The sequence below is a fragment of the Pseudozyma flocculosa genome (assembly GCF_000417875.1).
Source record: "Pseudozyma flocculosa PF-1 unplaced genomic scaffold scaffold00011, whole genome shotgun sequence".
NCBI classification, from domain to species: domain Eukaryota; kingdom Fungi; phylum Basidiomycota; class Ustilaginomycetes; order Ustilaginales; family Ustilaginaceae; genus Pseudozyma; species Pseudozyma flocculosa.
Window position 1 is genome coordinate 843246 of NW_006920879.1, and position 25739 is coordinate 868984.

The 25739-nt window shown below is 62.7% G+C and overlaps 6 protein-coding genes across 6 annotated transcripts; 3 read left to right on the top strand and 3 right to left on the bottom strand.

The window, feature by feature from the left end:
* Positions 1 to 92: 92 nt before the first annotated feature.
* PFL1_03747 (uncharacterized protein) lies at positions 93 to 1343 on the top strand (the record flags this gene model as incomplete). The annotated part of the gene is made up of 1 exon (XM_007881266.1): positions 93 to 1343. One exon carries the CDS (start codon positions 93 to 95, stop codon positions 1341 to 1343), a length of 1251 nt encoding a protein of 416 aa, XP_007879457.1.
* Positions 1344 to 1960: 617 nt separating this feature from the next.
* PFL1_03748 (uncharacterized protein) lies at positions 1961 to 4264 on the bottom strand (the record flags this gene model as incomplete). Its single annotated transcript, XM_007881267.1, has 1 exon — positions 1961 to 4264. The coding sequence occupies one exon, from the start codon at positions 4262 to 4264 to the stop codon at positions 1961 to 1963; it is 2304 nt and encodes a 767-aa protein (XP_007879458.1).
* A 1544-nt stretch (positions 4265 to 5808) lies between these two features.
* On the bottom strand, positions 5809 to 6603 carry PFL1_03749 (uncharacterized protein; the record flags this gene model as incomplete). Its single annotated transcript, XM_007881268.1, has 1 exon — positions 5809 to 6603. The coding sequence occupies one exon, from the start codon at positions 6601 to 6603 to the stop codon at positions 5809 to 5811; it is 795 nt and encodes a 264-aa protein (XP_007879459.1).
* A 1416-nt stretch (positions 6604 to 8019) lies between these two features.
* On the top strand, positions 8020 to 9857 carry PFL1_03750 (uncharacterized protein; the record flags this gene model as incomplete). Its single annotated transcript, XM_007881269.1, has 7 exons — positions 8020 to 8205; positions 8297 to 8514; positions 8612 to 8728; positions 8807 to 9271; positions 9355 to 9393; positions 9475 to 9632; positions 9724 to 9857. 7 exons carry the CDS (start codon positions 8020 to 8022, stop codon positions 9855 to 9857), a joined length of 1317 nt encoding a protein of 438 aa, XP_007879460.1.
* Positions 9858 to 10071: 214 nt separating this feature from the next.
* Positions 10072 to 16156, bottom strand: PFL1_03751 (uncharacterized protein; the record flags this gene model as incomplete). Its single annotated transcript, XM_007881270.1, has 3 exons — positions 10072 to 10922; positions 11065 to 11405; positions 11505 to 16156. 3 exons carry the CDS (start codon positions 16154 to 16156, stop codon positions 10072 to 10074), a joined length of 5844 nt encoding a protein of 1947 aa, XP_007879461.1.
* Positions 16157 to 19116: 2960 nt separating this feature from the next.
* On the top strand, positions 19117 to 25433 carry PFL1_03752 (uncharacterized protein; the record flags this gene model as incomplete). The annotated part of the gene is made up of 2 exons (XM_007881271.1): positions 19117 to 19408; positions 19501 to 25433. 2 exons carry the CDS (start codon positions 19117 to 19119, stop codon positions 25431 to 25433), a joined length of 6225 nt encoding a protein of 2074 aa, XP_007879462.1.
* Between the last annotated feature and the right edge of the window lie 306 nt (positions 25434 to 25739).

Genomic DNA, 25739 nt, shown 5'->3' on the forward strand with positions numbered 1-25739 from the left:
CCCGCCCGTCCCTCCCTTTCCCTCCCTCCCTCCTCTCTCTCTCTCCTCCTCTCTCTCTCTCTCTCTCTCTCTGTCTTTTCGCACTTGCAAACATGGCCGCCATCGCACTCTCCTCGAAGTTCAGCCTGCTCGCGCTGCTGGTGCTGGCACTCGTCGCCCTCTCCTCGCCCCTGGCTGTCGAGGCCAAGTCGGCAAGCTGCCGCCACCACCACAAGGGCCACCACGGCCACAGGCCTCAACACCACGCAAAGCAGCAGCCTGGCAACAGCGCGACTGCTCCGCCGACCAAGCCCATCGACGGCGGCAACTCTTCGGGCAACCATGCACCGACCCAGGGCGGCGACGACAGCGGCTCCCAGTCTGGAAAGGCTTCCTCGACCGGCGGCGAGTCGAAGCAGGGCTCGACGTCTCACGAGGAGGCCAGCTCTTCTTCCGAGAACCATTCGCAATCCGATTCGACCTCGAGCAGCAGCAGCACCAGCAGCAGCAGCCACTCTAGCCAGACCAGCAGCAGCGGCAAGAGCGTCATCCCCGGCTGCAAGGCTGGTGTCGCTGGCGGCCAGTCTCTCAAATGGACCAACCGCGCCGTCTGCTGGATGACCGACTGGACTCCCAAGCCCAAGAACAACCAGTACCTTGATGGGCTCAAGTCCGTCTCGATGCTTTGGGGTCTCGGGCGCACCGGCCACGACGACGACTCGAAGCGCTTCGAGGAGTTCAAGCAGCTCGCGCCGGGATCGATGGACTATGTCATCGGCATGAACGAGGCAGATTTCAGCGGTTCCGGCTCGTCCGGCCTGATTGAACCCACCGACGCCGCTAAGGCCTGGGACCAGTATATTGTCCCCCACGGTGAGGCCGGCTCGGTGCTGATCTCGCCCTCGTGCGCCAAGCAGAAGGACGAAAACTGGCTCGCGCCCTTCCTCAAGCAGATCAAGCGCCAGCCCGACGCCATCAACGTCCACATCTTCCAGGACTCGATCGAGGGCGTCAGGGGCGTCCTCGACCACTTCGCCCAGTACAACAAGCCGCTCTGGATCACCGAGTTTGCCTGCATCAACTACCAGGTCTCGCCCACCGTCTACTGCTCGCAGGACCAGACCGACAAGCTCGTCTCCGAGGCCATCAAGCTGTTCGAGTCCGACGACCGCGTCGCCGCCTACGCCATCTCAGACGCCTACAATGGTCCCAACTCGGCGCTGACGCCCAACCACTCTGGCTCCTCGCTCTCGGCCACCGGCAAGATGTTCCTCGCCGCCGTCGAGTCGGTCTCGAGCAAGACGAAGCGCAGCCTCGACAAGGTTGTCGTCCGACAGACCGCCGCGGACAACTCTGCCAACTAGGCGGCAGCCTCGATTGCGCGCACAAGTCCGGCCTGGCCTCACGGGCACGACTTGACCCTGTTCTCTCTCGAACAGGAACCGGAGCGGAGGCGCTGGATCGCCTTCCATCCACCTCACGCCACCATCCACGACCTCGATGACTCGCACGCCAGCTCGTGCCATCCACTCAGACGCCGAGAGGCCAGGCTCGTCCCGCGCTCGTCTCGTCTTCACAACCGTCTTGGACGGCCCGACGAGGACTGGGTCGCCGTCGGTGCTGTAGACCAGCTCCCGGATCATGTTCTCACAACGGGCCGTCCAGAGCCTCCCCCACGCTGGTCCGTGGCGTAGAGGCTCCGATTGACATCCTGTACTTGTTCCCCGTCGTCTTCTCCCGCAATCTCAGACAACAAACTCGAAGCGTCTCTCGAAGGCTGACTGAGCATGTCAGCGCAGTGTCTCGGTGCTCTTCGCTCGAGAACTCGGACAGGTGTGGGATGCGTACGAGCTTCTTCCTTCTCGGGACCTAGTCAGGGACAGGCCGAGGACGAGCAAGTCTATGGAACAAAAGGGGGCCGCTGATGTACAGGATGCGAGACCGGAGCAGAGGCGAGGCGAAGCAGCTGACCGACCCCGTCTCAGGACGTCGACGAAGGTCGGAAGCCCATCTGCCTGCGCTTGACGAGACGGTGATCGCCCCTCCTCTGCTGCGTCGACGTCGGCGTCGGCGATGGCGTGGCCGCAGCCTTTGCCGCGGCCGAGGCGGAAGCGATGGCCTCGATGCTCTGGGCGAGCGGACGCGGGTCGCCCCAGGTATCGACAAAGGCCTGGGCCGACTCTGTCGGCACGGGAGCGGGGTATTTGTTGGCGGCCAGACCGGATTGCAGGCTCTTTTCGACGCCCGCTGCGGCGGGTTGGTGCGACGTCTCGTGCCAGTTTTCTGGCCTCTCGGTATACGCCTTGCCAAAGTGTCCCCGTGGCAACGTCTCGACCCCCTCGAGCAGTACGGCCGCCATGCCTTCAATCAGGTGGTCGTCGATGTGGCAGTGCAGGATGTTGGCAGCGGCATGGTCCACCCTGTACCGGATCACGGTCCAGGAGTTCGGGCCAATGTCGAACCCATCGCGCAGCGGCGGGTTGTCGTACCGGAACTGGAGCCCGTCCCGCTCGGCTTCCGCCACAGAGTCGTAGGGAAAGTCGCCCTTGCCTTCGCCAATGATCCAGAACTGGCGCGAGTGGAGGTGCATGGGGTGCGGGCTGTTGGGTCCGCCGACGATCGAGTAGACGTTGTTGCGCACAATGATGTCCATCACCGTGCCCCACGGCACCGTGGCGTACGGGTTGAGGTCCTTGTTCTGCGGCACCGAGTCGACCGCCTTGAACAGGGCGGGCTTGGTGTCTTCGAGCACGACCGTGTCCATCGGCTGCGACGCAATCTGCCACACGTTGAGCGAATTCTGCGAAGTGACGGCGTGCAGCGTCATGTTGGCGTGACGCGGGACGTTCTTCGAAGGGAGGTACGGCACCGAGTCCTTCTGCACCCACTGCTTGGTGCCCGGCCTGACGACGCCGCCAAAGGTGATGGGCGTGTCGGTGCGGTTCTCGAGCAGCACGTGGAAACCCTCGTCGAGGGACAGGTCCATCGAGTCCGGCGCCTCGGCGTCGTACGACAGCATCGCGTTGGCCTCGATCGGCTGAAGGGGCCGGGTGCTCGTCAGCCTGATCGGCCAGTCTCGGTAGGCTTTCTCGCGATTGAGCTCGATCATGACCGAGAGGCGGCTGCCGATGGTGATCTGTAGAAAGTCGACCTTGAGCGGTTCGATGTAGATGCCGTCGACGGCGACGATCCACATCTTGTGACCGTCGATGCTGAGGCCGTAGTACCAATTGGTGGCCTCGTTGGAGATCTGGACATTGAGCCACTTCCTTCCAGCCTGGAGCGCCTTGCCAGCGTTGAAGACCTCGAGGGGATGGGTGGTGTTCTTGCAAGGGCCGCCGTAGTAGGTGTCGAGCGTGCTCTTGGTCTCGTAGCCCGGCTTCGGAGGCACGAGCGAGATGCAGCCCTTGCTCGTGAAGCCCTCGGGATTGACAGCCGAGAAGTTGGAGAGCAGGCCGAGCGTGGCAGGGCCGGCGACAGCAGCATAGTCGTTTGGACAGTAGACGCGTCCCTTGCCGTTGATGAGCAGCGAGTCGAAGCAGGCCGGAGGGGTGCCGGACTTCTGCACCGTCTCGAGCACCTCGTTATGGTTGACGTGCCACTGGTCCGTTGCGACGAGGGTCTGAAAGTGCCTCTCGGCGTCCTCGAGCTGCTGCTGCTCGTCCTCCGAGTCGGTCAGGCGGGCCCAGGGCTTCGGCGTACCCGGCTTGGGGCGAATGTAGATGTGACCGCGAAGGCCGGACTCATAGCCAAAGTGGCCGTGGTTGTGCCACCAGTAGCTGCCGTGCTGGCCGGTCAGCTTGAAGCGGTAGACGAACGTGTCTCCGCCGTAGATAGACCACTGGCTCACGCCGGGCACGCCGTCCATTTCCGGCGTGCCGTACTGGTGCAGACCGTGCCAGTGCAGCGAAAAGGCGATGTCCGAATCGTTGATTACCTCGATCTCGATGTCGTCGTCCTCGTCCCACACAAACGTCTTGGCCGGGTACTCTCCGTTGACGCGAATGCCCCGCCTGGTGAAGCCGTCGGGCGAGATGTCGGCAGAGGTGATGACGAGGCGCTCCTTCTTGTCTGGCTCGGGCATCGCCCTCCTCTCGAGCTCGTAGTCTTCGCGCTTGACGACGAAGCCGGCCGCGTGCGGAAGGCGCGAGAGGGCGGCGTGCCTTTCCACGAGGCTCTCTCCGTCGGCGACCGGCTTGATGATAGCGGCATCAGAGACGGCAAGAAGCGCAAGGAAGGCCACAGCGAAGCCCAGAGGCACCCGCAGTAGCGACATTGCTCGCATTGCGAAGCGTAGAAGGGTTGAAGGGCCGTTTGTCGTCGGTCAGGACCGGTTGTCGTCGGTCAGCGGTGGTGGTATGGTGAAAGGAGGGTGTTCGTGGGGTTGGGTCCCGTCAATGAAGCACGATGAGAGGCGGATGGAGGGGTAGGGAAGAGAGGGTGGAAAGGACGGGAGATAAGGGAGGAAGAAGAGGGCTTGATGGCATGGCATCAAGGTTCCGGGGATGGAAGCCCTTCAGGGACTCCGGCGGCAGAGTTGGGACGGGCTCTCGACGTGCCGAAGCACCGACGTGCGTCTGCGGCCCGAAGTCGAATGCCCGACGAAGGGTGGTTCCGGCACGTCGTACGACTCTGGAAGTCGCCGCGGCCGCCGGCTGCGGTGGCGACCAGGCACTGCGGCGCTGTGGAGTCTACGTGTCTGGATCTACGCAGGAGGCTGGAAGTTGAGAGCAAGGGGGCCGGCGATGGCGCGTGCGAGCGGCGACAATGGGGCAGGCGGCGGGCCGTGATCAAGGCGCCCCCGACCATCCGACAAGCTGTATCACCTCCCTTTGCGTACCGGCGGCGTGTGTACGCTCAGAGTGCCGTCGCCGATAGAAGCCGTGTCGGCCATCATTGAGTGAGCATATGGTCGTCGAGGTATCAGACAACGTCCTGATCGTAGCGGGACTTGATCATTGTGTAGACTTGTTCAACATTGGCGGTTGGCCGCTGACCGCCAGCTACGAGAGGGCGGCTAGTCAGTGAGCGATCCTCGTACGGCGAGATGAGCAGCCACAGAGGCAAGTTTGTCGTCGTGGGAACGGTAGTGACTCGCTGTGCGGCCTCCTTCTTGCTTTGAAATGTTCTCAGCCGCCGGGGCACGGTTGCGCAAGGCCCATATGTGGCGGCGGCAAGCGTGGTCCTGACATGGCGGTGCGTCGCGGTACAGCAAGCGTGGGTCGATGCCAGGACCTTGACCGCAGTCTCCGATGCCAGGGCGAGCGGGGCAAAGACGGCCTAGGGAGGACAGAGGTGGCCGCGAGTAAGTCGGAATGCCAAACGAAGCCGTGAGACAGCCGTCATGGAAGCTGCGTGCCCCGGACGGCGGGGACGGATGGAGCAAGAGCCAAAGGCGGTGGTGGTGGTGGTGGGTGGTCAGAGGCAGGTTGCTACCCCCTCCGACGAAGCGTGTGCTTTGCCAGGAATGTCGCTCGAGGCCGTGCCTGGATGGCGAAATCCGGTTTTCGCCAGGTGCAGGTGCCGGACCCAGCTTTTCATTCTCCATCGACCGGCATGGGCAGGACTCTCTCTCGGCCATCCTCGAGGGTATACATACATACATGCAGTACCTTCCCGTCGCGGACACGAGAGCGCAGCGCATGGTCCAGCTCTGACAAAGGGTGGCAGGTCTATGAATTGCGGCGCACAGCGAGGTCGTCGGATGTAATCTCGGACCCGACGCCGACGAAAAGCGAAAGAGCGGGCGAGCAAGCAGTGCCCCCGCAGCAGGGCGGAAGCGAGGTGGGCCTACAACGCCGCGGGCAGCCGCCGATGGGCCGCCGGCGTCTAGGCGACGACAACGAGGCCGCTGGCCTTGCGCAAAAGGCTGGCCAGCTCGACGACGTCGGTCGACCTGCGAGGCAGGCAGTGACCCCCGTCGTACTCGAAGGCCTCGCGCAGCTTTGGGTCGCAGAGCTCCATCAGCTTGACACCTTCAGCCTTGGCCGAATCGTGCAGCCCGATGAGGTGGACCGTGGGGATCCGGATGGCGTAGAGCGACGCCGACAGCGCCTTGCTGGCCGACGCCGGCGCAATCTCTCGGTTCCTCCGATCGATCGACGAGGTCCTTCGGATCGAGACCGATCGGCTGCCCCTGTCCTTCTCGAGCTCGAGCTCGAATGGCGAGGCGGCGAGCCCGCTGCGCTCTCCTGGGACATGCTCGTAGCGCTGCCCGGTGGCAGGATCGAACGGCCTCCCTCCGCACAGGAAAGCGGCGAAGCGGAAGAGCTTGTCCTGGTGTCGTATCGCCAGCGTGGCCGCCAGCGCCGCCCCCTGGCTGAAGCCCATGATGCCGTCAAAGAAGCCCGGCCCCTTGGACAGGATGTAGGTGAGGACGTAGGCATAGGCCTCTTCGAGGTTTTCGCGCGTCGGCGCATCGTACCACGCAAAGTACGGCTGATCCCCAAAGAATTGCTGGATGCCGTGGTAGGGCGCGCAGGGAACCGGTCCGTCGAGGTAGTGGCACTCGATCGAGGAGCCCAGGTTGCGGGTGAGGGGCCTCATCGTCGTGGTCATCACGTTGGAGTTGGTCCCCTTGCCGTGAAGGCAAAGGACTCGTATCCGTGCTCCCTGGTCGTCCATGGTCAATGCGCAAGTAGGCAAGGTCCCCGTCGCTTGAGACGAAATCAGACGGCGTCGAGAGTGATGGTTATGCTTCCTCAGGAGGTCTATGTCACGGGAAGCTGGCTAGAACGCCGACAACATCGTGACCTGATATACGGCCCGACCTCTGGGGCATCGGTGAAGGTTGAGCTTGGGTCAAGGAAGACGTCATGGTCGAGATAAGCTTTCACGGCGGCCATCGGGCCCCTTGTGAATGCACTTGAGCCCGCCGGCAGGGCCGAGGGGCCGTGAGGAGAGCAATTAGTCGAAATTGTCGATGCTCTGCCGATGTCAAGCAGGGCCGTTTGTGATACGGCACATGGGCGAGCACGAGGTGCAACGGAGCAGATTACGAGCCGACCAGCTTGCCAAGGCCGTCGACGGCGATCTTCCCGCGCGTGAGCCTGTAGACGCAGCTAGTAGTCTGGTTCCAGCTAAGTAGCGAGTAGTGGGCCAAGAGTCACGGCCGGGCCGATGGCGGAAGAACGACTTCGGAAGCAGGCCGGTCACAGGAGCCCTCTGATCGTCGATGGCCTGACCACCTCTCGAGTTCCCCGGCCTTCATCCTTTGCTCGCTCTCGGTTCGCGATTCCGCCGGCCACGTCACTTTACGCCAAAGGCAGCGAACGACCCCGTTTCCGAATCGGGAAGGCCTGGCCTCGCGAGGGACCCTAGCCTCGTTCCCTGCCCGACCTGGGTGGTGGGCGACCCAAGGGACCCTGCATCGAGCATTCCGACCTGTAAACGCGGACCCCTCTCCTCCGTCCCGGTCGACCGAGCACGGCACATCCTTGTTCGCAGCACACAGACGCGCTCGCGAGCGAGGTTATGCTCTGCAACGCTACGGCAGGCGTCGACGGCTAACTCCGGGTGTGCCCAGGGATTGTCCGCAACAGGCGTGCACGTCCGGCCTGCCACGGCCCGTCGCGGGAGAATTGAAGAATGAAGAGCAACGGATGACGGCTGGTTGGACCCGAAGACGTGCTGCTACACCATGTCCTACCGCTTGAAAGGAGACCAAGACCCAACAGAGTGAGGCTGCTTTCGCTAGCTGTAGCCTTGTGAAGCTGCGCTGCCTGCCATGCTCGTAGCATGGCGAAGGCTCCCTGGCATCCGCGCCCGAAGATCTGCAGCGACGGATGCAGAATACTGCCTGACGCTGGCTCGACAGGTGCGGACCGCCTACCAGACGAGACCTTTCCGGGCAATCTTTCGGCCATAGGAGCGCTTTCCGGTGTTCGACAGAGAGCTTGCTGGACCTGCGCAGCCAACCATACATGGCCAACTGCTCGCAAGTTGTCCCACGCCCGTCACAGACCTCAACAGCCGCTCTCCCCTTCCTTACCACCACCCTGTCCCATTTCGCCGCCACCACTCCAACTCACTATCTATACCATGCACCTCACCACGTTCAGCTTGAGCAGAGCAGCGGCATTTGCTGTGGCACTGCTCCCTGTACTGTCTGCACACGCTGCCGAACCGACGCACCTCACCTATCGGACCGGCAAGCAATATGATTACAGCCAGTACCCGTGGCACCAGTCGATGGAGCTGCTATGGAAGACCAATTGGGATCCTCTGGTGAGTCAGACGATCGCATGACGTTCTCGCCGATCGGTCCGATACGATCTCGCTGAGACGACCCTCTCCGTGCCTCTCGCCGCGAGAGCAGTCGAGAATTGGAGTCTATCCGTTCGACCAGTGGGGCAACCACTCGGATTTCGAGTCCATCATGGGCACGTTGATGGAACGCTACCCGGGGCAGTCCGCCAACGACTTCGACGATGACAAGTGGGCCGAGCCGTTCTTGGAACCCGGTCAGCACGTCTTAAAGATGGCGCAGGAGTACGAGAACGAGGGATTGACCGACCTGGCGAGCAAGACATACCTGTGAGGCACCCGAAAGCCCCTCGGCTTACTCCCGCACGCTCAGGACCTGTCACTGAACGAAGGAACCCCCTCCGCGTCGGTCCGAGTCGACCCGCAGACGCGCTGCGACGGTCTTTCGAATCGGATACTTCCCCTGGTACGGTCTCATGAGCCACTCCCATCTGAAAGCAAAGGCGTGGCGTCTCGAGAAAAAGGCCTACGAAGCCGGAATGAGGTGAGATGCGCTTGCTGCCGCGGAATTGAAGTCGACAGCCGCTCACCTCCGGCTGCATCTCCGGCCCGCCTGGACCAGGCTCGGGAGGTACGCCTTCGAGTCGGTCTCGATCCCCTTCAAGGACGCGCCCTCGGGCAGCTTCTCTAAAAACGTTCCGGTCTACATCACCGGGCCAAAGAGAACACCTGCCTCGTCCAAAGTCGTTCTCATGATTGCTGGGCTGGACCACTACCGAAGTGGCCAGTTAACCGAAGTGGCCGACCTGTGCGACCAGGGCTTCACAGTGATCAACGTCGACATGCCCGGAACAGGCGATGCACCGATTACTGGAAAGAAGCCGGAGGACGACGCCAAGCTTTGGCGGTCGATCATGGACTGGATCCACGCCGAGGCGGGACGACGACGCTGGAGCAAGGACGATGTGTACGCCTGGGGTACTTCGACCGGAAGCTACTGGTCTGTCAAAATCTCCCGAAGCGAGCGCAGGAGGCTAAAGGGCGTCCTGACCCAGGGCACCGCGAGCCATTATACCTTCCAGCCCGAGTGAGTATCCGCGGACCCGAGTCGAGATCGATGCCTTCAGTCGATTGACGCCGCAATCTCTCTTTGCGCTCAATGATGAGCAGCTGGCTCGAATCCTCCGACAAACTAGGCTATCCCGTGGCGTGAGTGATAATTCCAGGCGCGCCGCGTCGGTGCTGCTGCGCATCTGGACGTCGGCGGCTGATGTCCGTCTCTTCACACAGCCTCTGGAACGCGCTCGCCGGGGCTTTCGGATACGATGACAAGCTTGAATTCGCCGAGCAATCGAAGAGGTACTCTCTGCGAGACCAGGGCGTGCTTGATGCCAAATCGGCGCCCGTGACAGTGGTCAACGGTATGGACGACACCGTCTTCCCGATCGGTGAGTGCGACTGCTCAGACTCATGTGCAGCCAATGCTGTCGCCACCGGGCTGACTTTGCATGTCGTCGCGCTTGCCCACGTGAACGGCAGACGATTCTGTCCTGCTCGCCACCCACGGCGACGGAGCCACGCTGCGCCTCTTTCCGGGTCAGGGACACATGGGTCAGCCTGCGTCCGGCGAATTCATCGCGGCCTTCTGGAAGCAGGTGGCGAAGTCGGGTTGAAAGCATGCCCCCTTACCTTGTTGGCCTGCTGAGTGTCGCTTGCCGTGCTTTGGGAGCGTTCGTGACCACTACTGCTCATCAATCACAGTCGCTACCTGTTCTACATCTCGGAATCCCACGATTCTTGCTCATCCGCGAGCCGAGGCTCGACATTGATCTGCAACGCATCGACGGTTCTGTACCACACCGGACTGAGATGTCGAGAGCGATTGTCCTACATACAGCGCGCCACCTCTTCGACTGCGGGCTGGCGCACGACGGTCGAATGGTCCGCCTTGACCTTCTTGATCTCAATTCTGGCCAAGGTGCCAAGGACCTTCCGCCACCGCATCACATCGTTGGACATGACATCCTGGAAAGCGTCCTTGATTGTGGCATCGACGAGCAGAATTTTGCCTATGCCCGGGACGCCGTCGAGGAAGGCCGGACCAATAACCTCGCCCGCGAGTCTGGACACGCAGTCGCGGAAGTGCCGTTCGATCTTGTCCTGCCTCTTGTTCGCCGCGGCGCCAGCGATACCGACAGATTTGCGGATCCTGCCCACCACTATCTCGAGCGCCTCGCTGCTGAGCGGCAACACCGGGTCCGGGATCGGTGAGTCGATGAGGCTGATCTGCCGAATAGTGTAGCCGTGCAAGCAGAGCGAAGCGCCTACTTTGAGCGCGATCAAGCCGCCGATGCTCCACCCGCCCAGCATCAGCGAGGTGGGCTCCGGGTACTGTTGCAAGATGGACGAGACGTATACCGAGACGAGCTGGTCCAGTCGTCCTGTCCAAGCTTGTGCACTGTCGAAGAAGGGCGACTGAAAGGCCAGCGTCTCGCTCGTTGTTGGCAGGCAGGCTGCGAGATCGAGGTAGGCATAGGGCGATCCGGACCCGTCCGGGAACAGGAGGAGAGGTGCTTTGCCCCTAATAGTCGACGACGACAGGCGCACCAGTTGCGGTTGAGGGAGCGGCGCTGCGCCATTCCTGCCGCCATCGGTGCCAGTCCGTCTTGACGCCACTGCAGCCGGCTCAGACACCGTCTTTGCGGGCTCACAATGAGGGTTGTACGCAGGCTTTGACACTGTAGCGGGTCAGGGAGTGAATAGGCAGAAAAGATGTACATCGAATGAGCAACAATTTGGACTCAGTGCGAACAAAGCAAGCGCAAGGCGGAGTCGGTGTGTGCGCGAGGGAGGATGATGGGGCGAAGGCCGCGCACTAACCAGCCTTGACAGCGGGCACCTTGCTCGACGCTGCTGCTTTCGCCGATCCGCCCAGGCACATGAGCCTATCAAGGATGCCCTTCTTGACACGCTTGAACTGGACTCCACCGAAGAGGCCGAGGTAGCGCCCCTGCGGATCCGTGATGTAAATGTCGCCGACGTAGACGCCATCGTGGTTCGGCGACTCGTCCACCATCCTGCAGTATGTCAGGTACGGTCCGTTGGCCGCCGGGTCGGCGTTGATGTCGATCAAAGCCTGGCTAAAGTGGATCGACTTGATGCCATTGGCGATCGCCACGTGGTCGCCGTCGACGATGCCGACGTTTGGGATGAAGCCCGAGCTGATACGTTGGCAGAAAGCAGGAAGTGAAGAACGAAGGCATCGGTCAGCATCGCAAGCCACGGGGATAGAAGGGGGTCTCCGCGGGCAGGCGACTTACAGCTGTCCGAACGAGTCTTGGAGCGCCGGGTCGCAGACAAACCGAGCGGTAGGCTGCATGGAGCGCACCACGACAGCAGTCGCCTCGTCGCCTGTGTCGGTCATGTAGATCTGATCCATGCCGCGGTAGACGTCGGTGTATTCGACAACGTTCTCAAAGAGCTGGTAGGCTAGCTCCTTGCGGAAACAGCTCTCGGCATTCTTTTGCAGGCTCTCGATGCGGCCCTCGATCATGGCTCCGATGTCCTTCCACTCCTTTTCGCCTTGGCCGTCGTCGATGCGCACGTAGCAGCTGGCGTGGTGCGAGGCGGCGCGGTTGGCGTCCTTGGCGGTGAAGAGCTCGACGTGGAGGCCCTCGGCGCTGCTGAGCGTGCCGCGGACCTTGACCTGCAGTCCGACACTTCCGCCGGCATCCTTGAGGAACGGGGCGAACATGTTGACGTTGCGGAGCTGGAAGGTCGGCTCGGGCTCGTTCGGACTCTCGTGCTTGAAGGCAAAGTAGCCTACCTCGAGGGCGAGTTCCGAGATGAGAGTTGCGCTCATCATACCCTTTCCGCGGATCAGATGGCCCATGATGAGCGCCTCGGATGGCTCGCGAGCGGCATCGATGACGAAACTCAGATCATCGGTTGCGAGCGAGCCGGTCATAGTGGCGTCTGAGAGCAGAGTGTACTTAGACTGGAAGCGCTGCGACGGTCTGCTCTGGCCGCCGGACCTCTTTGGGGGTCGCCCTTGTTTGCGTTGACGGGAAGGGATGCGGGAAACGAGGGCGGGCCGCGGCTTGACGAGATGGTCGCGCAAGCCGCGGTCCTGGAAGGGCTTCCAAAACTTCTTTTCCTCGAACGGGTAGGCGGGCATTTCGATTGTGCGCGTCACCGTGGCGGTGCTGACGTGGAACGAGGGCCAACGGATGTTGAAGCCCTGCTGAAAGAGGGTGTTCACGGCCGAGAGCAGTGTGCAGTACGAGTCGGTTCCCTTCTTGAGTGACGGTACGAGCGCACTGGGCTCGGCCGGCCGGCCTATGTCGGCCAGGACGCCCTTGATCATCGGCAGCGAGATCGGATGAGGTCCGATCTCGAGCCATTGCAGCTTGACCTCCCTGTTCTCCTCGGCCGAGGCGAAGTCATGGATCGACTCGCCAAACCGAACGACTCGCCGGGCGTGAGCCAGGACGTAGTCCGGACCGAAAACGTCGTCCTCGCCAGGTCGGACGACCCTGCCGTGCACGTTGGACAGGACGGCGATCTGGGGTGCGTTGAACTTGACCTTCTTGGCGGCCTCGGCGAATGGGACCAATAGCGGCTCGATGGCGGTCGAGTGGAACGCATACGGCACTGAGACTCGGAAGGCCTTGATGTGGGCCGTTTCGAGCGCCTTGGCCGCCGCCTCGATCGACTCGAGGGGGCCGGCCACGACGGTGTCTTGTGGGCCGTTGCGGCACGCGATATCGCAATGCTCGATCTCGGCCTGACCGAGCACCTCTTCGACCTTGATCGGAGTATCGCGCACTGCGAGCATACCAGAGACGTCTGCCTTGCAGTGCTCGACCATCATGGTCGCCCGCGTCGCGACCAGGTATAGAGTGTCGTGGAGCGAGAGCACCCCGGCCACACACAGGCTGGCGTATTCGCCTAGACTATGCCCTGCGACGACGCAGGGCTGCAGGCCCCAGCTCAGCCACAGCTGTGCGAGGCTGTACTCGAGGGCGAAGATGCCGACCTGGTTCTCGTACGGGGTGGGTGCCAGTGGTTCTCCGGCGGCGTCAGCGGCAGGGTAGATCGCGTCGAGGAAGCCCGGGTAGCCCAGGCCGGCCAGGATGCGGCTGCAACGCTGCATGCAGCGGCGGAAGTGCGGGACCGAGTCGAAAAGCTCGCGGGCCATGTTGATGTACTGCGAGCCCTGACCAGAGAAGATGAAGGCGAGCCTGCCGGGAGCTCGGACGGGCGGCGAGGTTTCGTCGACCTTTTGCGTCTCGAGCAGCTTCTTCACGTCTTCGAGATTCGAGACGACGCCGCTGACGCGAAGCGTCTGGTGAAGCCTCCTGCCGGTCGAGTTGTAGCAGAGCTCCGCAAGATCGATCCCGCCGCTTCGAATGTGCGCGAGGTATCTGGCGACCAGGGCGGATAGAGATGCGGTGCTCTTGGCGGAGATGGCAAAGATGTGCTTGCGGGGGTTCAGGTCGGGAAGAGCCTCGTAGGCCAGTCCAGTGATGGCGCGGCGAGTTGGAGCACGGCCCTCGCGGATGATCATGTTGGTATTGCCGCCTGCGGCGCTAAAGTTGCTTACCATCGCATATCGAGCGTCGCAGCCGGCAGGCCTCATCTCTGCGCCGTTGATGGGGATGTTGATGCGAGAAAGGTCGCCGAAGCCCTTGTTCATGACGCCCTTGATGCCCACGTGCGGCGGCACCTGCTGCTTTCCAAGGCACATGAGCGTCTTGACCAGCGATGTGGCGCCTGAGGCCGATTCAGAATGGCCGACATTGGCCTTCGCCGAGCCAACAATCAGCTGGCTCGTCCTCTCCTTGTCCTTGCCGAAGATAGAGAGGATGCCAGCCATCTCCTGTCCGTCGCCGGCCTGGGTTCCCGTGCCGTGACACTCGAGATAGGCCAGCTGGCAGGGGCGAAGGCCGGCAGCCAGCAGGTTGGCCTCGTACAGCCTGCGCTGCGTCGGGGCGTGCGGGTGGGTGATGGAGTGCGACTCGCCGCTGTGGTTGGTGGCCGCGGAGCAGATGGTGCCGAGAATGCGGTCCCCCTCAGCCACAGCGTCCTGCATCCTCTTGAGCATGACGAACGATACGGCGTCGGCACGACTGTAGCCGTCGCCGCCCTCGTCGAATGTCTTGCACTGCCCCGTGCTGTTCAGGAAGAAGCCGCGATCGAGACCGATGAAGATCTGAGGCTGGGTGAGGACGTTGACACCGCCGGCGATAGCGGCGTCGCACTTGCCGGCGGCGAGGTAGGAGCAGGCGCTCTCGATGGCGACCAGCGCCGACGAGCATGCGGTGTCGAGCGTGACCGAAGGCCCCTGCCAGCCGTAGAAATTTGAGATGCGGTTGGCGATCTGGGCTCGAAAGGTGCCGTCGGTGAATCCCCGCTGGATGTCGATCGAGACGTTCTCGCGGTAGTCGTCGGAGCAGACGCCGACGAAGATTCCCATCCGGGCGGGGTCGAACGACTTTGTCGCGCCGGGGTGGTAGGCCGCCGTGCCGAGCGTGTCGTGGACGACTTGGAGCGCGAGCCTCTGCTGCGGGTCCATCTTGAGGGCGAAGTCGTCGTCGATGCCGAAGAAAGCAGGGTCAAAGATCTCCGGGCGTTCGAGCGCGTTCATGTGGTTGGCTCTGAGCGTGTTTCGGTCGCGGTAGCTAGCGCTCTTGTAATCCTTGATGTTGAAGAGGCGCTCGGGCACAGGCTGGTGGACGTCGAGGCCGTCCTGGAGTAGCCTCCAGAACGCTTCGTGACCCTCGCCGCCGCCGGGGACATGACAGCCCATGCCGACGATGGCGATCTCGCCCGCGGGAGTGCCAATCACGGTGGACGCCTTGGCAGAGCGACGTGAGGGGTCCGAGCTGATCGGTCGATCCGAGTCCAGGGCGTGCGGCCGGATATGAGCGCCAGCGACCTGCTGGCAGATGTCAGTGTGGTCTCTGATGAACGAGAGCGAACAGCCGACAAACTCAATCTTGGGGCGGTCGCTCGCTGCAGACGAGCAGCCAGCCTGCTTGGTAGTGCTGTGAATAGAATCGACAGCGTTCTGGTGGGCCTCGAAGTCATGGAGGGATGCATCGAGAGCGACCTGAAGAGCCCGGGCGGCATGGTCGCTCTGGAAAGATCTCGGCCTGAGACCACCGGTCTCGTAGATGTCGAGAGCGGCCTGGCGGATCTGCTGGGCCTTAGACGGCTCGATCAGCTGCATGACTCCGAGGATGGCTGCACATCCTTGGCCATTGGCTTCGAGCTCGTGCTGGAGCGTCGCGGCGAGTTGTCGCGGGGCCGAGTAGATGGTGGCGCTGTCCACCGCAGTTCCAATCGGGATCAGCTCAGAGGGGAGCACGAGGGTCGAGTTTAGTCGGACCAAGAGGGCCACGTTGCCTGCCGTCTGCGAATCTTTGACGGCAAACCCGAGGATGGTTGCTAGCTTGACGGCTTCGATGCCCTTAAACATGAGCTCCGATTCAGTGCGGGCGTCCTGAACAGCGTCCCGGCAGAGCGGGCCAGAGATGGCGCCGTAGGCTGCAATGTGGCGGTACTCGAACTTCTTGGTCTCGTACCTCAGGTTTGGCACGGCGCTGAGCGAGCCGAGGATGGTGCTGAGGTAGAAGGTGACCTCAAGAGCGTAGGTCAGCTCGACCCGAGATGCGAACGCAGGGCTCGCAAGCGCCTGGAGCGAGAGGTCGTCCGTGACGAGCTGCCCGTCTGCCGGGCGCGAGGCGTTGATGACCTGCAGGCACTTCCTGATGGCTTTGAAGGCTGCTTGTGTGAAGGCCTTGACCTTGTAGCTCCTGTCGACCAGAGTGGCCACCCGCCTCCAACGAAGCTCGCCGGCGAGACCGGGGATCAGGCTCGCCCCGATATGGAGCGCATGGCACCTCTGCTCGAGGTAGGAAAGAGGCGATCTCGCCAGTTCGGCGGCGTCGGTGGAGCTCAAGACCATGGCGGCGGTGTTCCTTGCGCTGGGCTCGTTGCGGAAGGGCAGAGAGGTTGGTGTGGGCTTCCAGGCGCCTCGATTGGCACGACAGTCCTTCAGCTCTTTAAGGAACCTGCAGCCTCGACAGAAGTCTCGAGTTTGGCGACCGACCGCCCAGTCCGACGTCTTCTCGACACGATGATTGCGCGCTCTGCCAACGAGCTCGGCCCGGACGTTGTACTAGTTGCATTCGGGATCGCCGGCATGGCACCCTTGCGCCCAAGGCGCGAGAAAAAAGGCCGTGCGATGCTCCTCGATCGTCGAAGCACATCGTCATTGCTCTGCGCTCGAAGATTGCGGAAGTTGGAGCTCAATTCCCGAGCGGCCCGAAGCAGAAAGGGCATGGCTGCAACAGCGGAGCATGGACAATTCGACCCTATGGCGGATGCGGCGAAGGGATCGGTATCGGTACAGGTGCGGCGGTGCGACCCGTGGCTGCACCGAACAGCGGCGGAAACGCCAGGGTTGGGCAGGGTCCGACAAGGCGCCGAGTGCAAGGAACGGTAAAGTCAATTCCGCAACGGGCAAACGCTCTATTCGCTCAATGAACCGCCAGGGTAGGGAAGATCGGCAGGCCAAGGGCTGTGCTGCCATCTGTCTCGAGCTGCGGAGTTGCTTGTCATGGCGAGAGGGCGAGCGGCGTACCGCCTCTCTGGGCCGGTGTCGATCGGAGGACGAGCGGACCGCGATGGAGAAGACAGGGGAATGGTGACAAGGACGAGCCCGTGGTGGCGGTGCCGGGATGGTCTGTGGCTGGCGACGGCGAGGATCGGCGTGAGGCACAGTCTGACAGACGGGCGGAATGCGGGTGCTGGTGGTGAGCCGGCAAGACGCAGATGGGCGACGCGTTGGACCCGGAAGTGGACATGACCGCGCGGCTGCGGCCGCCGGCCCTCCGCCTGCTGGCCGCGGGACAGAACCAGACCAGACCTGCCGTTAAGGAATGTCGCATCCTTGGCGGCGCATCATCTTGCCGCCGGTTCGGTCGCCAGACGAGCAGGAGCGGCGGCATCGTCAGGGTCGGCCATCGTTCCAACGGCAACAGGGGCCGCCTCAGCCGTCGCGAGTGCTTGCTGTGTGTGCCCTCCGGCGACCTCGGCGCGGTCTTGCCGCTGTCCATCTAGCCCCACCGGAATCCGGAATGTCGTCTGCTGCATCGCACTGCGCGGCGAGTCAGCCATATAGGCCCTCACTAAGCCGTTGTGGTAGAGAGAGAAGCGTATGGTCGTCGGCCGGCCAGGAAAGGCAGCGGCAAAGTCTACTAGGCGGTCGGGGTTCTGCCTGACATTCGAGAGAGGAGCGTAGACGGTGGGCGGGCCACAGGCGGCGGCGCGGGGCCAGCGTGTGCTGTTGAAGCCCGCCGGATCCGAAATGGCCGGCGCCTTCTGGGCTGCAAGCCACGGGCCTGCTTGCCTGCTTGCCCGCTTGCCTGACAACGCCCCACCTCTTTCGGCCCACTTCTCCTCCTTCTGCTTCCTGCGACCTCGTCGCCCCATCTGCTGGCCCATCTCCATGCCAGGCTGGCGGTCGTCTCGCCCGCCATGCGGTCCACATCCAGGTCTCTTTCAGAACGCACCTCGGCCCGCTCCTGAACCTCAGCTCCGCCCTCGCCCATCAGCGCCGCCAGACAGCAGAGCATGCAAACGGAATGTAGTCATCGGAATCCTCAACGACGCACATGATATGATTGACCTTGATTATCGGTCGGCCCCACTTTCTGCGACGATGCCGTCACCGCAGATTGCCAAATGGACGACTTCCTTTACCATGCCGGCATCAGCCGTGCCTGACCTGCCCAGGCATCCGGTCACCGGGGCGGCTTCTCTGCTAGCCGGACCGCTACAGCGGCTCGCCGTGCGTGCTGCCGACTGCTCTTTCCCCTCACCCGTCGCTCTCGATCCACGGATCCATGTCTGCATCAGGCAAGACGGGCCAGCCCCGTTTCTATCTGCCTTCCCGGAAAGAGCAGTTGTCGGCCTTGACAAAAGAATGCCAGCTGAAAGCCTGATCCTGGATCGTTTCGTACTAGAGACCCCGTGCCTTCGCGCCCCCGACAACCAGCCGACCACCGTCCCAGCGCCTCGCTGCCCGCTGACCCTGTCGATCTGACCTTCGGATCCATGACAGGCGGTCGAGTTGTGCCGCTTCCATCCATGGAACTTCTAGGCTGCCGACGTTGCCGTCCTGGCTGCTACTACTTGCTTGCTTTCTGCCGGAGCGCCCTCACTAAGCGTCAAGAGCTCGTCTCCGGATTGGTTTGGCCGCAAACGCACCTTCTTATCGAGCTGCTCATCGACCGTTACCGTTCTGCCCGTTCCTGCTTGATCCTCCCGGTCGGCCGCTCGAGTACCTTCCCGATCTCGCGATCCCAATCGAGCCTGTCATCCCGAAGCCACCAGTTGCGCACAGGCTGGCTCGCCATTGCAGAAAGAGCTGCAGCCTTCTTCAGCCGGGGAGGGAAGACCACTGCCAACGACGTGACCGGGGGCCGTTTTGCTGCCGACGCATTCAGGTCCCACCTTGACCGGCTCGTATCCGGTCCGCCTGCATTTCGGTGAAAAGATCTCTGACTCGCCCCAGCTAACTGCGACCGAATCAGCGTCTCTGTCCTAGCTTGGCCGCTCAGAGTGAGTATAAGAGGACTGACGGCGTCTTCCGCGTCTACTCATGGGACCAAAGCATACCACCTCGACCACCGCTTCATCTCCGTCCCCTGATCTTGCCCCTGCCCCTTTCTCCGCTCCCGCTCCCGCTCCCGCTGCGCGTCGTATCTGTTTCCGCCGCTCCTCCTCCGACAACTCGGCGCTTAGACCGCCCGTCCAGAACCTCCTTCCTCGACTGCGTCGACCATTCTTGAGCACAGCTGGACTGCATCCTGCCTCACTCGTCGCGGCGTCCCCACGCAATCCTGATTGCCCGCACTCGGCATGCAGGTGATCGTCCTAGGACCGCAATGCCTGCCCACCTCGACACTGTGTCGGACGGTGATCGAAAGGTCAGGAGCTTCGGCGCTTCTGTCGACGTTCCTTGACCTCGTCTCGACGGCGCTGCTGGAAGATGTCGACAGCCTAGAGCACGCCGACCTTGATTGCTGCCCTCCTCGGTCCGCTTTTCGGTCTTTTGCTGCCATGGCACGGTACCACGAAGAGACGCTGTACACCAACGCGGCTTTCAACGGTGCCATTGTGGCCGCCGGCAACGTTGGTCTCATCCTCGAAGGTATGTGCTCGTCTCTGCTCGCTTCGATGCCATTTTGATGCCACGCTGATCCCGCCCGCGCGACCCGATCCCTTCTGCATCGTTCCCGGCAGCACTCGACCGCGACGAAAGCCCGCTCTGCGTGGAAGACGAGCAAGTCTACGCCGGGTACTGCACTGGCGTGCTGGCCGCCCTCGCGCTGGCGGGCTCTGGACTCGAGCAGCCGATGGAGATTGTCCAGAGCGGTGTCGAGGCCGTGAGGCTGGCGTTCTTTGTCGGCCTTCGCGGACAGCAGGCCGCCAGCCCATTCCTCGATCCCCTCGCTTCGCCCTCGCAGCACTGCTGGAGTATCGGCGTGAGCGGAGCTGACCTCGAGGCGGTTCAGGGCTGGACAGACACCTTTAACCAGCTTCACGGCCTCGACGCCATGTCGAAGCTCGACGTCAGCGCGGTGACGGGCGCCAGCAACGTGACGGTTTCCGGCCCTCCCGAGTACTTGGATGAGTTTGTCAAGCACTGCCAGGGCCAAGCGTCACCGCAGGACAGCCTCTCATTCACGCCCTTCCACATCTACTCGAGCTACCACTCCGCCGCGCGTGGGCTTCAAATAAAGATCGCCGTCAAGGGGGACATGCAAAGTCGGCAGATACGCTTCGATCTGCTGGAAGCGCCGCAGTACCCGGTGCTCTCGAGCAAGGACGGTGCGCCCATCGCGGCGTGCGAAGTCAAGGGGTCAATCCTCGATCAGGCGCTTGACATCATGTTGATCGACGTCTGCAGGTGGGACCTGGTGTCCAAGGCCGCCATCGCGCACGCCGTGGGAGGCAGCGACGACGACGCGGTCGCCGTGGTCGGCGCTGCTTTCTCCACCGCCCTGGCACGAGACATCTGGAGCCAGGCGCGGAAGGCCGCTCAAAGACGAGACCTTGCCCTGATCGACCTTGCCAGCCCCCACGCTATCGGCAACAATCCGAGTCGCACGATCTCGCCCCAGGACGGCGAAGAGATCGTTGTGGTCTCCATGGCCTGCCGCTTTCCGGGCGGCGTTGACTCGCCGGAAAAATACTGGGACTTGCTCAGCACCGGTCGTAGCGCCATCGGCCAGATCCCCAGGTTCCGCTTCGACATCGACCAGTACTTTGGCACGGGCAGCAACCAGACCCAGGTCCGCCACATGGGCGCCATCCAGGATCCAGAGCTGTTCGACTGTCGGCTCTTCAACATCAGCCCCAAGGAGGCGGAGCAGAAGGACCCCGGTCACCGCATGATGGCGATGGCATGCTACGAGGCCTTGGAGCAAGCCGGATACGTTCCAAACGTCTGCCCTACCTTCGACACCAAGCGCATCGGCTGCTTCCTCGGCGCCTCTTCGGACGACTACCGAGAGAATGCCAGCTCCAACATCGGCTCTTACTTTATCACGGGCAACATCCGGGCGTTCGTGCCCGGTGCCATCAGCTACAACAATACGTGGGAGGGCCCCTCAAACTCGATCGACACCGGCGACTCTTCGTCGAGCGTCGCCATCGAGCACGCTGTCAACGCCCTGCGCGCTCACCAGTGCGACAGCGCCTTGGCGGGAGGGGTAACGTTCATCACACAGCCGCAGATGTTCATTGGGATGGACAAGGACGGGCTCCTGTCACACGGGGCTCAAAACCGCACCTTCTGTTCCGGAAACGACGGCGCGGTCCGTGGCGACGGCGTCGGCGTCCTGCTGCTCAAGCGCCTCTCGGACGCAGTGGCGGAGGGCGACAACATCCTCGCCACGATCGCCGAGGTGGGGACCTCGTTTTCGGCGTCGTTGACCGACGAAGCCGCGCTCGGCGAACTCTTCCAGCAGACCTGCAGGAAAGCGGGTGTCCGCTCCGACGACGTCGTCCACGTCGAGGCTAGCGGGCACCACACTGTCGGCGGCGAACGAGCCGAGCTGGAAGCCATTGTGGCCAGCTTCGGGTGCGGGAACACCATCTCTGTTGGCTCGGTCCGCCCCAACGTCGGCGCTTGCGAGGCCGCCTCCGGCGTCGCCTCGGTCATCAAGTCGATCCTCATGCTGCAACATGGCCAGGTGCCGCCGACAATTACCGCGACTCCGACGGAGCTGATGCCTGAAGTCACACAGTGGATCGAGCGAGGCAGTCTGCACATCTCTGACCGTGGGACAGAGCTTCCGGCTCTCAGTACAGAGGCCAATGCCGCCATCCTCGTTAGCAACCGCTCGCTTCAGAGGCAGAACACTGCGATCCTCGTCAAGCGGGCGCCGTCGATCCCTCTGCCCGCGGCTGACTTTGCCGATGAGCGCGTGTCCTTCCCATTCGTGCTCACCGGCAAGACGGCCAGGGGCCTGGAGCAGACCAGGGAACGATTTATCGACTGGCTGGCGCATCAAGGCAGCGAAGTCTCACTTTCCGACCTCAGCATGACTATGACCGTCCGAAGGATCGCCCACCCCTTCCGCATCTGCTTTTCTGCGTCCAGCGTGGAAGAAGTCGTTGCCAAGCTCAGGGCGGCCCAGGTCTTTGAGCAGGTCAAGGCGACGCCGGCTCTAGAGTTTGCCTTTGACGCGATCGCTCCGTCTCCCGGCTTCGAGCAGCTGATAGAGGCGTGGCCGACGCTCGGCAGCGCCATGTCCGATATCGCTGCAGTCCAAAAGGCGCTCGGCATATCCGCCGCAGACGGTCTCGATGCGTTCATCGCACAGGTCGCCATCGCCGCAGAAATGACACGATGCGGCCTGGTGCCAACGCTTCTGGCCGCCAGTGGCACGGGCATCATGGCTGCCCTGGTGATATCGGGATCTTTGGGCCTGACACAGGCTCTGGTGGTCCTCGCCTCCAAGAAGCGGGGCAATATCGCGCCACCGCCATCCCGCGGAGTTATAGGCGTGCCGATCCACTTGTCGGGCACCGTTACACTGCCCGCCGATGCTGAGCTATCCTGTGTTTGGGACAAGGTCATAGACGAGCTCGTCAAGCCAGCGCCGAGCTCGACAGGCGCTCGCATGGAGAATGCCGAGTGGGTTCAGATATCAACTTTTACTCAACTTGAGGCCGATCGCACTTGGAAGACCCTATACGACGATCTGCTCGACCTCTACCGACGAGGGGCCCCCCTTTCCTTCATCAAGCTGCACTCGGACTGGATCGACCAGAGCAAGCTGGTTCGCACGCCTCCGTACGCCTTCGACTCGAGTCCTTACTGGATCGCTTACCAGGACCGCAACCTCATCCAGACCGCTGTGGTGCTGAAGGTAGAGGACGGCGAGACTGCCGAAGATGATGAGGAAGAGGACGAGGTCCAGTCCGTCGCCGATGGCCCCAAGGCTCCCCGGCTCCCCCTGCTGGCTTCGTGCACCAGCTTCGTCTTTGACCAGGAGCACGCTTCCGTCGAAGTGGCCTACGAAACGCCGATCGACTCGGCTCCGGCCACAGCCCTTGTACGCGGTCACCTCGTCCACGGCCGTGGCCTTGTACCGGCAACAATGTGGGCGGAGATGGCGCTCGAGGTCGGGCACGATCTCGACTGGCGCACGGGCGACGCTTTGTCTGACAACCATGCATACGATGTTCGCAACCTCACCATCTTCAACTCGCTATCGATCATCAACGACGATCCCGAGACCTACCGCGAACTCAGCATCGTCGTCGAGGCCAAGGGATGCTTGCACCGGCCAGAGGGTCTGTCGATCACGTTCAAGTCGCGACAAGGCAACGGCAAGCTGACCGACCACCTGGGCTGCTCGCTGCACCGCGCTTCCGAGTCGGATTGGCGCAACAGCTGGAAGAAGGTCGAGTACCTCGTGCAGGATCGTATCGACTCGATCAAGGACGCCTCGAGCGCGCTGGGGACGCGAACGGCGTACCGCGTGTTCGAGGTGGTCGTCAGCTACTCGAAGGCGTACCAGGGCATGAGGACGGTGCATCTCAAGCACGACACCTTTGAGGCGACGACGCTGGCCTTCCAAGATTCGACCGCGCCCAGAGATGGCTTCATCGTCAACCCCTGCCTCATGGACTCGCTCGGCCAGATCACCGGCTTCATCAGCAACGTCGCCGCCGAGCAGAAGGGAAGCGTCTTTATCGCCAACTCGATCGAGTCGATGCGCTTCACGGCAAAGTTCCGCCAGGCGGCCGTCACACCCGGCTACACCTTTCGCACCTACTGCAAGATGAGCCCGGTCGACGACTTCATGGCGGGCAACATGCTGGTGCTCGACTCAGGCGCCACCGAGATCCTCGCCTGCATGAACGGCGTCAGGTTCCGCCGCGTGCCGCTCCGGGTGCTGCAGATCATGCTACCGCACGCCTCCAAGGCCAAGGCTGCCACCCCAGCGCCGGCGCAGTCGCCAAGAGCGAATGTACTCGCCCCGACGCCCGTCAGCCCGACGGACATCTCCTTTAATTGCAAGGCGGCAGCGCAGGGCCTGCAGCGGCCTCAGCCGCGGCCGCAGCAGATTGCCGTCGGCCCCGATCCGGTGGCTGCGACGTCGAGACTCTGGTCGTCGATCCTCGATACGATCGCCGGCGAACTCGGCGTGGGCTTGGCCGAGCTCGAGAGCGACACCAGCCTCGCCGACATGGGCCTCGACTCGTTGATGTCGATGGTCATCATCGGCAGTCTGCGGAACGTGCTGCCCACCGAGATCGACCTGCCGAACACCCTCTTCCTGGACCACGACACGCCTGCCCAACTCGAGGGCTGGCTGCATTCGGTGGCACCGTCAACGCCGACCTCTACCGCGCACGGCGGGATCTCTCGCGCCTCGGTCGCATCGATCTCGTCGTCGCTCACCAATTCGAGCACGACCTCGCTGGTGAAATTCTCCAACGCCTCGGACAGCGAGATGAGCTGCGCCACGTCGGTCAGCGGTGATTGCGCGTCCGATCAGGCCGACATGACCCTCAAGCCTGACGCAGCATCGACCGGGGTCACGAGCGGCGGAGGCCGAGCCAGGCAGGCCCTTGAAGACACGATCGAGGTGCTGTCGTGCGAGCTGGGGGTCGACCGCGCCGAGCTGTCGATGGATGTCGAGCTCTCATCGCTCGGCCTCGACTCGCTCATGTCGCTCGTCGTCATTGGCACGCTGCAGGAGCGCCTTCCCTTCAAAATTCCATCCAACGCGTTCCTCGAAAACGACTCGCTCAGGGAGCTGTCTGGTCTCTATAGCAAGCTCGAGGAGGAGGACTTCGGGCCGACAATGGCAGCCGCATCCGAGACAGCCCCATATAGCGAGGCGCCGCAGCCGGCGCCCGCACCGATTGCCAACCCGGTGGCGGTCAAGAAACCGACATTGCTGCAGCCGGGTCCCGACGACATCGGAGCTATGTTCCTTGCACCCGACGGATCCGGCAGCGCGGCAGTGTACACGACGCTGCCGATGCTCGGTCGCAAGGTGTGGGGCCTCAACAGCCCGTTCTACAGGAATTCTCTCGCCTGGACCGGCGGTATGGACCAGCTGGCCAGATACTACCTCGACAGCATCAAGCTCGTGCAGCCCAAGGGCCCCTACATCCTCGGTGGCTGGTCTTTCGGCGGCATCATCAGCTACGAGATGAGCCGGCTGCTGAGCGTGTCGGCCGACCCCAACGACCGCGTCACGCACCTCATCATGTTCGACAGCCCCAGCCCGACGCGCTACCCGCCGCTGCCCATCTCCGTAACCGACTGGCTCTTCAAGTCGGACGTCTTCAAGGGCATCACGCCGCCGCAGCTGTCCCCAGATATGGTCGAGCACTTCCGGCAGACCGTCGACGGTCTCGCCGAATACAAGCCCGCACGGTACGCGGCCGCAGAGGGCGGCAAGCCGCCACCTAAGGCCGTCATCATCTCGGCCATCCAGGGCCTTGGCAAGGTCGAGGGCGTCAAGGAGCATTGCACCACCGTCGACTGGCTCCTCGAGTCTCGCGCCTCGCTTGGCACCGGCGGCTGGGAAGAGCTGATCCCCGACATCCGCGCCGTCACCATCGAGGCGAACCACTTCGACATGATGCAAAGGCCCAAGGCCGTCCTGCTCGGCGGGGCCATCGTCGACGCCTGTCGTGTCTAGCACAAGTCGGCCTCGCCTGCTCCTCCCGTTTCTGAACAATTTTTTTTTCGGCCGTGTCTCACTCATGTCGTAGGAAGGGTCACCGTGCCGAGAGTGTCTCATGTCTGCCCCTTACTACTGTCTTTACCGGAACGAGTCGCGGTATGGTAAATTGCTGCTTCCCGGGCATCCCTGTCCATCCTGTCTGTTCCGTGTGCCAAGATTTCTAGCTGAAGCCCCGTCCATTACAACAATCTTTGAACATGCTTGATCAACAGCGGCCAAAAAATTAACACCGGGTATAGCAGCTCTGCATCAGCAGCTTGC